At 39.3% G+C, this 14,102-nt stretch overlaps 1 protein-coding gene across 2 annotated transcripts in view; it reads left to right on the top strand.

Moving 5' to 3' along the window:
* Nucleotides 1–14,102, top strand: part of KCNH8 (potassium voltage-gated channel subfamily H member 8) — a 381,516-nt gene that overhangs the window by 344,640 nt on the left and 22,774 nt on the right. For both annotated transcript variants that reach the window (XM_050777427.1, XM_050777425.1), the window contains one exon: nucleotides 10,901–10,939. In XM_050777427.1, the coding sequence (XP_050633384.1) occupies nucleotides 10,901–10,939 (39 nt within the window). The remainder of the gene's footprint in view (nucleotides 1–10,900; nucleotides 10,940–14,102) is intronic.

The raw sequence follows: 14,102 nt of genomic DNA, 5'->3' as shown, positions 1-14,102 counted from the left end.
TTTTTTCTGATCCTTTGCCTACTGTCACTCTTCACCCTCAAGTAGGCCCTAGTGTCTGTTGTTCTCTTCTTTGTTTTCTTGTTTTTAGTGCCACTTATAAGTGAGAACATGCAGTATTTGATTTTCTGTTCCTGTGTTAGTTTGCTTAGGATAATTGCCTCCAGCTCCACCCATGTTGCTGCAAAGGGCAGGATCTCATTCTCTTTTGTGGCTGCATAGTATTCCATAGTGTATATGTACCACATTTACTTTATCCAGTGATATGTGTCCCCACCCAAATCTCATCTTGTAGCTCCCACAATTCCCATGTGTTGTCGGAGGGACCCAGTGACAGATGATTGAATCATGGGACTGGGCCTTTCTGTTGCTGTTCTTATGACGGTAAATGGATCTCATGAGAGCCAATGACTTTAAAAACAGGAGTTTCCCTACACAAGCTCTCTCTTTGCCTGCTGTCATCCATATAAGATGTGACTTGCTCCTCCTTGCCTTCTGCCATGATTGTGAGTCCTCTTAAGCCATATGGAACTATAAGTCCAATAAACCTCTTTCTTTTGTATATTGCGCAGTCTTGGGTATATCTTTATCAGCAGGATGAAAACGAACTAATACATTCAGTCTTCTATTTATGACCATTTAGGTTGACTCCATGTCTTTGCTATCGTGAACAGTGCCGCAGTGAACATATGCATGTATGTGTCTTTATGGTAAAATAATGTATATTCCTTTGGCTATATACCCGGTAATGGGATTGCTGGATCAACTGCTAGTTCTGTTTTTAGCTCTTTGAGGAATCACTTCACTTCTTTCCACAATAGTTGAACTAATGTATACTCTTACCAACAGTATATAAGTGTTCCTTTTCCCCCGTAACCTCACTAGCATTTATTTTTCAAATTTAATAATGGCCATTCTGACTGCTCTGAAATACTATCTCATCGTGGATTTGATTTGCATTTCTCTACTGGTTAGTAATGATGAGCATTTTTTCATATGTTTTCTAGTCACTTGTATGTCTTCTTCTGAAAAGTGGCTGTTCCTATCCTTTGCCCACTTTTTTATGGGGTTGTTTGTTTTTGCTTGTAAATTTGTGTAAGTTCCTTATAGATTCTGGATATTACACTTTTGTTGGATGCACAGTTTGCAAATATTTTCTCCCATTCTGTAGATTGTCTTTTTCTCTGCTGATAGTTTCTTTTGCTATACAGAAGCTCCATACTTTAATTAGTTCCCACTTGTCAATTATTGCCTGTGTTGCAATTGCTTTTGGCATCTTTTTCATGAAATCTTTGCCAGGTCCTATGTCCAGAGTGGTATTGCCTCGGTTATCTTCCAGAATTGTTATCGTTTTGGGTTTCACATTTAAGTCTTCAATTCATCTTGAGTTAACTTTTGTTTATAGTTTAAGGAAGGGGTCCAGTTTCAATCTTCTTCATATGGCTAGCCAGCTATCCCAGCACCATTTACACCACTTATTGAATAGGGAGTCCTTTCCCCATTGCTGGTTTTTGTTGGCTTTGTTGAAGATCGGATGGTTGTAGGTGTGTAGCCTTATTTCTGAGATCTCTATTCTGTGCCATTGGTCTATATGTCTGGTTTAGTACCAGGACCCTGCTATTTTGGTTACTGTAGCCTTGTAATGTAGCTTGAAGTCAGGTAACATGATACCTCAGCTTTGTCCTTTTGCTTAGGATTGCCTTTGCTATTCAGGCTCTTTTTTAGTTTTGCACAAATTTTAAAATATTTTTTAAATTGCATGAAGAATGTCATTGGCAGTTTCATAGGACTAGCATCTGTAAATTACTCCATGCAGTATGGCCAAATTGATGATATTGATTCTTCCTAATCATGAGCATGGGGTGTTTTTCCATGTGTTTGTGTCATCTGTGATTTCCTTGAGCAGTGTTTTATAATTCTCATTGTAGATATCTTTCACCTCTCTGGTTAGCTGTATTCCTCGGTATTTAACCCTTTTCGTGGCAATTGCAAATGAGATTACATTCTTAATTTGCCTCTTATATTGGATATTGTTAGTATACAGGAATGCTACTGATTTTGTACATTGATTTGGTACCTGAAACTTTGCTGAAATTGTTTATCAGATCACAGAGCTTTTGGGCAGAGACTATGGGGTTTTCTAGATATAAAATTATGTCGTCTGTACACAGGGATAGTTTGATTTTCTCTCTTATTTGGAAGCCTTTTATTTGTTTCTCTTGCCTTATTACCCTGGCCAAGACTTCCAGTACTATGTTGAATAGGAGTCATGATAGAGGGCATCCCTGTCTTGTTCTGGTTTTCAACAGAATGCTTCTAGCTTTTGCCCATTTAGTATTATATTGGCTGTGGATTTGTTATAGATGGCTCTCATTATTTTAAAATATATTCCTTCAATGACTAGTTTATTGAGGGTTTTAACATGAAGCGATGTTGAATTTTACCAAAAGCCTTTTCTGCATCTATTGAGATAATCATGGGTTTTTTACTTTAATTCTCTTTACGTGATGAATCATATTTATTTATTTGTATATGTTGAACCGACTTTGCATCCCAGGGATAAAGCCTACTTGATCATGGTGAATTAGCTTTATGATGTGCTGTTGGTTTCAGTTTGCTAGTATTTTGTTGAGGGTTTTTGTCTGTATTCATGAAGGATATTGAACGGAATTTTTCTTTTTTTGTTGTGTCTCTGCCAGGTTTTGGTATCAGGATGATGCTGGCCTCATAGAATGAGTTAGGAAGGAGTCTATCCTTCTCAAATTTTTGGAATACTTTCAGTCAGAATGGTATCAGCTCTTCTTTATATTACTGGCATAATTTGGCTGTGAATCTGTCTAGTCCTGCACCTTTTTTGTGGTTGCTTGGCTTTTGATTACTGATTCAATTTTGGAACTCATTATTGGTCTGTTCAGGGATTTAATTTCCTCCTGGCTCAGTTTTAGGAGGTTGTATGTGTCCAGGAATTTATCAGTTTCTTCTAGATTTTCTAGTTTGTGTGCATAGAGGTGTTTGTAGTAGTCTCTGAGGGTTTTTTTGTATTCTTGTAGGGTCAGTGGTAACATTCCCTTTTTTATTTCTAATTGTGTTTATTTGGATTTTCTCTCTTCTTTCCTTTGTTAGTCTAGCTAATGATCTGTCTTACTAATTTTTTTAAAAACCAACTGTTGGATTCATTGATCCTTTGTATGATTTTTCATGTCTTAATTTCCTTCAGTTTAGCTCTAATTTTGGTTATTTCTTATCTCCTGCTATATTTGGGGTTGGTTTGCTTTTGCTTCTCTAGTTCCTTTAGTTGTGATGTTAGGTTGTTAATCTGAGATCTTTTTAACTTTTTGATGTGGTTGTTTAGTGCTATAAACTTCCTCTTAACACTGCCTTAGCTGTGTCCCAAAGATTCTGGTATGTTGTGTCTTTGTTCTCATTAGTTTCAAATAACTTTTAGATTCTGCCTTAGCTTATTTACCTAAGACTCATTCAGGAGCAGGTTGTTTAATTTCCATGTAATTGTATGGTTTTGAGAGATTTTCTTAATGATGATTTCTGTTTTTATGCACTGTGGTCCAAGAATGTGGTTGGTATAATTTCAGTTTCTTTGAATTTACTGAGGATTATTTTATGTCTAATTTTGTGATTGATTTTAGAATATGTGCCACGTGGCAATGAGAAGAATGTATATTCTGTTGTTTTGTATATTTGGGTGGAGAGTTTTGTAGACACTTAACAAGTCCATTTATTCAAGTGTTGAATTCAGGTCTTGAATATCTTTTTTAATTTTCTGCCTGAACAATCTGTCTAATACTCTCAGTAGGATATTGAAGTCTCCCACTATTATTATGTGGGAATCAAAGTCTCTGTGCAGGCCTCTAAGAACTTTCTTTATGAATTGGGTGCTCCTCTCTTGAGGGTATATGTATATTTAGGATAGTTAGGTCTTCTTGTTGAATTAGACTCTTTACGTAATGTCCTACTCTATCTTTTGTGGTCTTTGTTGGTTTAAAGTCTGTTTTGTCTGAAATTATGATAGCAACCACTGCCTTTTTCTGTTTTCCATTTGCTTAGTAGATTTTTCTTTATCCCTTTATTTTGAGCCTGTGATTGTCATTGCATGTGGGATGGACCTCTTGAAGATGGCATACCAGGGAGTATTGCTTCTTTCTCCATGTTGACACTCTGTTACTTTTAAGTGGAGCATTTAGCCCATCTACATTCCAAGTTAATATTTATCTGTGTGGATTTCATCCTCTTATGTTGTTAGCTGGCTATTATATAGATTTGTTTGTACGGTTGCTTTGTAGTGTCACTGGTCTGTGTACTTAGGCGTGTTTTTGTAGTGGCTGGTATGTTTGTTTGTTTGTTTTTCTTTCCATGTTTAGTGCTCCTTTCAGGACCTCTTGTAAGGCAGGCCTGGTGGTCATGAATTCCCTCAGCGTTTACTTGTCTAGAAAGGATCTTATTTCTCTTCCACTTATGAAGCTTAGTTTGGCTGGATATAAAATTCTTGGTTGAAAATTATTTTCTTTAAGAATGCTGAGGTACTGGTACAAAAACAGACACATAGGTCAATGGAACAGAATTGAGAGTCCAGAAATAAGGCCACACACCTGCAACCATCTGATCTTCAACAAAGCTGACAAAAACCAGCAATGGGGAAAGAACTCCTTTTTCAATAAATAGTTCTGGGATAACTGGCTAGCCATATGCAAAGATTGAAACTGGACCCCTTTCTTTCACCATATGTAAAAGTCAACTCAAGATGGATTAAAGACTTACATGTAAAACCCACAACTATAAAAAAACCCTGGAAGGCAACTCAGGCAAATACCATTCTGGACATAGGACCTGGCAAAGATTTCATGACAAAGATGCTGAAAGCAATTGCAACAAAAGCAAAAATTAACTAGTGGGATCTAATTATTAAAGTAAAGAGCTTCTGCACAACAAAAGACATTATCAACAAACAGCCTACAGAGTGGTAGAAAATTTGTGCAAACCATGCATCTGAAAAAAGTCTAATATTCAGCATCCATAAAGAACTTAAACAAATTTACAAGCAAAAAACAAACAACTCCACTAAAAAGTGGGTAAAGGCCATGAGCAGACACTTTTCAAAAAAAGACATACAAGTGGTGAACAGTCATATGAAAAAAAAACTCAATATCACTGATCATTAGAGAAATGCAAATCAAAACCATGAGATACCATCTCACACCGGTTAGATATCTATTATTAAAAAGTCAGAAAATAACAGATGCTGGAAAGATTGCAGAGAAAAAGGAAGAATACACTGTTGGTGGGAGTGTAAATTAGTTGAACTGTTGTGAAAAGCAGTGTGCAGATTCCTCAAAGAGCTAAAAGCACAACTACCATTCAACTCAGCAATCACATTACTGGGTATATACCCAAATGAATACACATTGTTCTACCATAAAGACACATGCACACATATGTTCATTGCAGCACTATTCACAATAGCAAAGATATGGAATCAGTCTACAAGCCCATCAATGATAGACTGGATAAAATAAAATATGAGATATATTATATATATGTATGTATATATGTGTATATATGTATATATAGTGTGTATCTATGTATATATACATATATATACACATGCATACATACACACACACACACACACACACACACACCATGGAATACTACACCGCCATAAAAGAAAATGAGATCATGTTCTCTAAATGAACATGGATGGAGCTGGAGGCCATTATCCTAAGCAAACTAATGCAGGAAGAGAAAACCAAATGCCACATTTTCTCACTTGTAAGTGGGAACTAGATGATGAAAACACATGGACACCAAGAGGGGAGCAACAGACATTGGAACCTACCAGAGGGTGAAGGGTTGGAGGAAGGAGAGGATCAGAAAATATGAGTAATAGGTACTAGGCTTAGTACATGGGCGATGAAATAATCTGTACATCAAACCCCCGTGACACAAATTTACCTATATAATAAACGTGCACATGTACCCCTGAACTTAAGATAAAGTTTTTTTAAAAAAAGAGAATGTTGATATAGGCCCCCAATTTCTTCTGGCTTGTCGAGTTTCTACTGAAAATTCTGCTGTTAGCCTCATGGGGTTCCCTTTGTAGCTGACCTACCCCTTCTCTCTAACTGCCTTTAACATTTTTTCTTATATTTCGACCTTGGAAAATCTGATGACTATCTGTCTTGGGGATGTCTTCCTCTGTAGTATCTCACAGGATTTCTCTGCATTTTCTGAATTTGAATGTTGGCCTGTCTAGTGAGGATGGGAAGGTTTGCATGAATGATATTCTGCAATATGTTTTCCAAGTTGCTTGCTTTCTCCCTAGCTCTTTCAGGGACCCAGTGATTCATAGATTTTGGTCTCTTTACATAACCTCATATTTCTCAGAGGTTTTGTTCATCCTTTTTTATTCTTTTTTATGTATTTTCTGTCTTACTGAGTTATTTCAGAGAGCCAGTTTTTGAACTCTGAGATTCTTTCCTCAGCTTGGTTTATTCTGCTGTTAATACTTGAGGTTGCATTGTAAAATTCTTGTAGTGTGTTTTTCAGCTATTTGCTTCTGTTTTATAACGATTATTTCATCCATCAGCTCCTGAATCATTTTATGGTACTCATTAGATTCTTTGTATTGGGTGCCCACTTTCTCCTCAATCTCGATGGTCTATGTTCCCATCCATATTCTGAATTCTATCTCTGGCATTTGAGCTATTTCAACCCAGTTAGGAACCCTTGCTGGGGGACTAGCGTGGTTGTTTGGAGGAAAGAGGCCACTCTGCCTTTTTGAGCTCCCAGAGTTCTTACGCTAGTTCTTTCTCATCTGTGTGGGCTGGTGTTCCTCTAACTGTGGTGTAATTTGGGTATAATCAGTAGGTTTCATTTCTGGATGTTTTCAGAGGGCCAAGGCTTTGTGCAGGGCCTTTATTTTTAGCTGAGTTCTTTGGTTTCACAGAGGAGCCTATTACCAAAAGTATTTTTGGTGTTGAAGTTTGTGCTGTGATCCAGTAGGTGGTGCTTAAGTGAAATGGCCAGTAGGTAGGCACTTGCTTGGCCATGTGGCTCCTCTGTATTTCCTCATGATTGCAGCTGTGCTCTCTGTCAGCACTCTGACAGTGTGAGCTCCTCTCCCACTTGAGTGCTGGCTGCAGATCTCGGTTTGGCTCTCCTGGGCTGCACACTGCAACTCTGGGGTGAGCTCAGGCTTTATGTGGCCTCCTCAGCTTGGAGGCAGCAAGGCCAGGGACCTTAGCAGTGGCTGTGACAGAGGTCCTTTCTCTTGTCTCTGGGGGCTCCACTCCAGAGAAATGCAGAGTTGCTACCAATCAGTATAATCAGCCAAGGTTGGGGTGGCTGCACTGGGGGCCCAAGCTGGGGGCGCCCTACCTGATAACAAGCAGGGAGAGTGGGTAGGTCATAGGGTAGACAGACTGGCCTCTTCTCCTGGGGGCAACTACAGCTTCCTAGAAGTGTGGTTAAAGCACTCAGGATCTTTGTGCCTTTCCCAGTCCGAGGGCAGCAAGAGCAGTACCACTCTGCAGTGGCCATGGGAGTGGGCCTTCAGTTGTCTCTGGGACCTCTGTCTCAGAGAAACACAGAGCCCCTGCCACTGGAAATGTTCAGTCAGGGGATGAGACAAATGCACTGCTGGCCTGAACTGGGGTCCCTGCCTGGTGAAGAATGGAGGTTCAAGAGCTTATAGGGAGGAGAGACTGAGCTTCTCCCTGTATGGTGGCTGTGGTGTACTCGGAGCATATGTGAAGCCCTCAGACTGTTTCTTCCCTATACCAAGGGCAGGAGGAGCAGAACCACTGCTGTGGCAATGACAAGAGGGGCTGTTGATTGCCTCTGGGAGCCCTCACCAGGGAACCTCAGAGCCAGTACCAGTGGGTGTGCTCTGCTGTGATGAGGAGGCTGATCTGTGGTCCGGAGCCAGAGGCCCTGCCTCATGAAGAGTGGGAGGCCTGGGCTCACAGGGAAGAGGGTCTGGATTCCTCTCCTTACCGTGTGTAGTGTGCTGAAGGTGCCAGCATAGTGACTAGGCCTTTTGTTCCTTCCCTAGCCCCAGACAGAGCGGTTAGGGCGGTACCACTGCAGCTGCAATAGCAGAGGGATTGTGGGTTTTCTCTGGGAGTTCCTGCTGTGAGAACTGCAGAGCCACCTCCAACTGGCAAGTTCAGGTGGGGACAGGGTAGTTGTGTTGGAGTCCCAGGTCACAAGGGCCGCCCCGTAAGGAGAAACAGGATCGGAGACCTGTGTGGAAAAAGGTCTGGCTGCTTTTTCCACAGGGCAGCTCCATGGTGCTGGGGATCTGCACCAGTCCCTTGTCACCACGCACCCTCTGGAAGCCTGAAGGCAACAGGGGCGAGGGCGGCAAGACAGCAAAAATGGCGGCTTGCCTCGGTGGGCGCACCGTCCCAGGAAAACACGGAGCTGCTACCTGCCCAAGAGATGGCTCTTACTATTTTCGGGTATATTCCTCTGACGACTAATCTGGGTTATTATCATGAAGGCAAGTTGATTTTATTTGCATCTGTTGAGGTGATCATTCGTGTTTTGCTTTTAATTCTGTTTATGCGGTGAATCACATGTATTGAATTCTGTATGTCAAAACAGCCTTGCGTCCCAGGAATAAAGCCTACTTGATCATGCTGTATGAACTTTTTGATGTGCTCCTGGATTCCCTGGATTCAATTTTCTGGTATTTTGTTGAGGATTTTTATGTCTATATTCATCAGGGATATTGGCCTGAAGTTTTCTATTTTCGTTTTGTCTATGCCAGATTTTGGTACTAGGCTTATTCTGCTTGACTCTTGACCATCAGTACATTTGGTAAAAGATGAGATAAGGTTACCTTGGGTAATCAAAGGTATCAAAAGGTAGGAGGAAGAAAAATATATTGCATGCCGAACACTTAAATGTAGTATTGCATTTAACCTTAATAACAGCCAATCTGGTGTTCATTTCTCTGCTTAGTCAGTTATTACTTTGCAGCCATCACCAAATCACTTAACTCTAATTTGGTCCTTTTATTTCCTTTTCTGCAGAATAGAGACTAAAAATACCTATATTGTAGGATCACAGTGGGAATTAATGTGCATAATGTCTGGGAAACACTTATAAGGGTGCTTATCACATGATGGATAAATAACTGATAGGAAATAGGATGATAATAACTGTGATGTTGGTCATAAGCTCTTACTACTCAAAATGTGTCTCCAGGGCCAGCAGCACCAGTATTACCTGGGAGCTAACTAGAAATTAGGAATTTCAGGCCCCACCTCAGACCTCCCATGTCGGAATCTGCATTTTAAGGAGATCCCTAAGTAATTCATGTGCACATAATATGTTTGAAAAGCACTAGTATAGAAAAATGACTCTGGGATTCAGCAACTTGGCAGAACTCATCTAGTGGTAAACCAGACAGCTGGAAACTGCTAAGGCCAGCATCGTTCTCTTATATCTCTAAGGGTATCTGTGATTGGAGGTGTTCAGGCTTCCTGAATCCCATTGTGATGTTCTTCTGTAATCCAAGCTATAAATGAAAGGCTTTTTCCAAACATGTTTTCATGTCTACCACAGTAGCAAGAACACCATAATTTTGTTTTATTTTTCACATTTTTAACTATTCAGCTGTTTTATTTGTCACCATTTAGTTAGGGAATTATCACAAAACTTATGTCTAAAATGCATCTGATTAATGCATATTTAGGCAGCTAAGCAGATGTAGAATCGGTTGACTGCTATCATAAAATTAAACACTGATGAAACATATATTTGCACAGCAATAATGATCCTGGCATTTGTGTAAATATAACAGATCTATTTCCCTAATCATCTAGAGAAAAAAATGAGGGGAGGGTGACAGAATTACCAAATATGTCTGGCTTTCTAGGCAGATCATTTTCAAGTACAAATTTTTTTCATGTGAATAAAATCATGTTAATTAACAGCATCTATTACCACATTAAAATGAAATAATATATTTGAACAAAAACAATGTAGATAATATCAGAAGCATGTTTCCAGGTCATCTTATAATTTCCAGAGCTTCTTTGTACATCGTGGAAGGTGCATGTTTTTAATATACTCCTCTATAGTGCCATAGTTTGATTTTATACAAAATGTGTCGTGAGATTCAAGCCTAAGTAAGATATATATTTTTCCCCAATTTTAGCATCTCTGAAATTTAAATCTGTCTTACAATTGATGGCATATCAACACTGATTAGCAGCAGTTTTTCTTCTTTTTTTGTAATCAATGGAATATTTGATTCAATTAGGGGATTAGAATTCCCAGTAAACTGAAACCTAGTCCACAGGGATTACCATGGTGAGATAGTGGAAAACAAGTGGAACAGGATGAATAGCTCATGCCTATGAGCGTTCAGGCAAAAAGAGAGGCCAATAAATAGAAGTAATGAAATTAAGTAAGAAACGATTTCATAGATTTCTATTTCCACAGAGACAGAAAGAAAAATCAAGGAAGATGAGCAAATTTGGCAAAATAGCAAGAAAGAAGAATAGGGAGATATAGGAAAAAAAAGGAGAGAGAACGAAGCATCAAGGTGGAAAATACAGCCAATAAGCCCACTATTGTGGTCATTATTTCCTAGGTGTGGTATCCTGTGGTAGACATTCAAGTTGGTGCTCCTTTTCTCATTACACACACCTGATCAGTAGTGGTCCTAGAGGGTAGGATGGGGCAGTTGTTTTTGGCACATTGTAGACGGTGTTTTCTCTTCTCTAGCCTGCACAGGTAGATCCACACCCCTTCCTGTGCTGCTGCCCTCCCGCAAACTCTGTACATACTTCTCTTTCCTCTGCCTGCTGCATTTCACCCAGCCCCAAACCACCAGAAGACATACAATGATTAACACTTCTGTTTGTTCTTTCAGGTGATATCAAGACTATCAAACAAATCTACGGTCTCACAGGTATGGCTTTTGTTAAAGAGCAAAATATTTATCTAAAATCTGGAGGATTACCAATAAATCTGTCTTTCTCTTCAGAATTTCATGTATTTATTTTTTACTTTCCCTACTTGACTTTCCAATGAGAGATGTGGCAACTGATTTGCTTGAGTTTGAGTATAGAGGAGAATTGAAACTCATATTTCTATGGAAGCATTTTATAGTTACCATTATAAAGCAGTTTGTTACCAAAACATGCCAAATGTAAAGTCCTAAGGTGTTGATCTTAAAAGTACTTTCATTGCATTTAAAATTGGTAGTCAGACTTTTTCTTGTAAATGTCAATAATGCTAAAAATATGGTTGAGAGATATTCTGGAACCATGTTTTATGATTCAATGAACTTTTAAAACAGTTTCAACTTTTAAGAACTCTCTAATTTCAAGAAAAGTTTCCCGAAAAAACTGATTCGTTAAGATTATTAGCTAGACTTTTATTACCAATAATCCTGTGACACAGAGGCACACAAATAGATCAAATTACATAATGCATTATGAAGACATTAAGAATTTACTGAAGATGATGGTGGAGAAGGGTCAAATAGGGTTAATTTTTTTTTTTTAATTATACTAAGTTCTGGGTTACATGTGCAGAACATGCAGTTTTGTTACATAGGTATACCTGTGCCATGGTGGTTTGCTGCACCCATCGACCCATCACCTACATTAGGTATTTCTCCTAATGTCATCCCTCCCTTAGCCCCCCACCCCCAACAGGCAACAGTGTGTGATGTTCCCCTCCGTGTGTCCATGTGCTCTCATTGTTCAACTCCTACTTATGAGTGAGAACATGTGGTGTTTGGTTTTCTGATCTTGTGATAGTTTGCTGAGAATGATAGTTTCCAGCTTCATCCTTGTCCCTGCAAAGGACATGAAGTCATCCTTATTTATGGCTGCATAGTATTCCATGGTGTATATGTGCCACATTGTCTTAATCCAGTCTATCATTGATGAGCATTTGGATTGGTTCCAAGTCTTTGCTATTGTGGATAGTGCCACAATAAACATATGTGTGCATGTGTCTTTATCATAGAATGAGTCTTCCTCTGTTGCACAGGCTAGATTGCAGTGGTGTGATCTCAGCTCACTGCAACCTCTGCCTCCTGGGTTCAAATGATTCTCCTGCCTCCACCTCCCAAGTAGATGGGATTACAGGCATGCACCACCACACACCGCTAATTTTTTTTTTTTTTTTTTTTTTTTTTTGGTATTTTTTAGTAGAAATGGGTCAACGTGTTGGCCAACCTGGTTTTGAACTGCTGACCTCAAGTGATCTGCCTGCCTCAGCCTCCCAAAGTGCTAAGATTACAGGCCCACTTTTAATATTACATTGGGAAGCTTCTTAGAAGCTCTTAAAGCATTTCAGTGCTTTCATTCAAGTTTCTCCTGGCACTAATTGTCTTTTCTCTCTTATTTCTACAAAATCCTCCTCAGCAACAAGCAAAATGGCCTTTATGTTCCATAAACGTCTTTATGTCTTAACTCTTCTCATCAGACAGCTTTTCCTTTCTACTGCACTGCTTTCACCTCAGACCTTTCTATACTCTCTTTCTTATGAAAAAAAAAGAGACTTTTTTTTGTATTTTTCAATTTGAATTCCTCTGCCTTTCATAGAACTCTGAAAATGAAGATCTGTTCCAAGACTACAACATCCTAAACTTTAAACAACAACAAAATCCTCTGTATAATTTAGGCTGAAGTTAATTTGTAAAGTTAAAACCACCAGAATAACAGGTGTTGTTTCCCTCTCATAGACAAGTCCAGAAATGAAAAATATGAAAACTCCCATGTGTCAATAAGGTGCCAGGATGTATTATTTATTATTTTTGCATCATCATTCTCAAAATATGGTTTCCTTCTCCAAGATCTCATTCTCCATGGGGACTGCTGAACATACATTCACTTAATCCATACTTCAGAGTACAAACAAAAGAAATGTGCAAGAGTAAGACAGAGGTTACAGTGTTTCTATGAGCCTTTCTAAAAATTTCTTAAAACCTGTTCACTTATATGCTACCATCTCATAACTTAGCCTCATGGCCAAACCAAGTGGCAAGGGAACCTGAGAAAGGTAATCTTTGTGGAGGGTGCATTGCTGAGAGTTCTGTTAACTAAGAAAGAAGGGAGGATACGGCCGGGCGCGGTGGCTCAAGCCTGTAATCCCAGCACTTTGGGAGGCCGAGGCGGGCGGATCACAAGGTCAGGAGATCGAGACCACAGTGAAACCCCGTCTCTACTAAAAATACAAAAAATTAGCCGGGCGCGGTGGCGGGCGCCTGTAGTCCCAGCTACTCAAGGCTGAGGCAGGAGAATGGCGGGAACCCGGGGGCGGAGCTTGAGTGAGCCGAGATCGCGCCATTGCACTCCAGCCTGGGCAAAGCGTGAGACTCCGTCTCAAAAAAAAAAAAAAAAAAAAAAAAAAAAAAAAAAAAAAAAAAAAAAAAAGAAGGGAGGATATTGCATAAAAGGAGGTAACCAGAACCCTTTGTAGCACTTGCCACAGTATAAATGTTTTCATTTTCTTTATGATCATCAGCATCATGTAGGCAAGCATTTATTAAACTCTTTGCACATTGCTAAAGTGCTTGGTTTTCATTATCTAATATCTAGTGTTTTCCTCACACCATTCCTAATTTACATATGAAGAAACCAGTAATTTAATAAGTATATTATTTGACCGAGGTTACAGCTAGTAAGTCACAGGACTTTTTTTTTTTTAGGACTGTGTAACTGGAAGTTCATGAATTTCAACCACTAGACTTTGTTCTGTTTCCCCTTTAGTCAGGACAGATTTGATGGAATCTAGTCATTTGTAACTTTGAAGTGGCTATCCCAGCAAAGTATCATGAGCCAAATTCTAGATTTGTTTAACTATGAGTATAAAAACCCTAGTGCCTTCGTGAAAGCATTTTCCAGGAAGAAAATGAAAAGATACATCAGTTGAGAAGGAAGAGTCCTGTGGTTGAACTTCATGGCAGTGTATAACAGGTGAATCCAGCTACATGCAGAAAGCAGCTGTTTTTATATAGATGGCCTGAAGAAAGTAACTGATACTCCTGCACAGAGGCTAATGTGAGGCTGAATATTTAATAATATAATAAACTTAGGTCCTGCCTGCAATGATGGCAG

This window comes from Macaca thibetana, chromosome 2 (genome assembly GCF_024542745.1).
Source record: "Macaca thibetana thibetana isolate TM-01 chromosome 2, ASM2454274v1, whole genome shotgun sequence".
In the NCBI taxonomy this organism is placed as follows: domain Eukaryota; kingdom Metazoa; phylum Chordata; class Mammalia; order Primates; family Cercopithecidae; genus Macaca; species Macaca thibetana.
The sequence above is the reverse complement of the archived record's forward strand: the minus strand, read 5'-3'. Positions and strand labels throughout refer to the sequence as shown.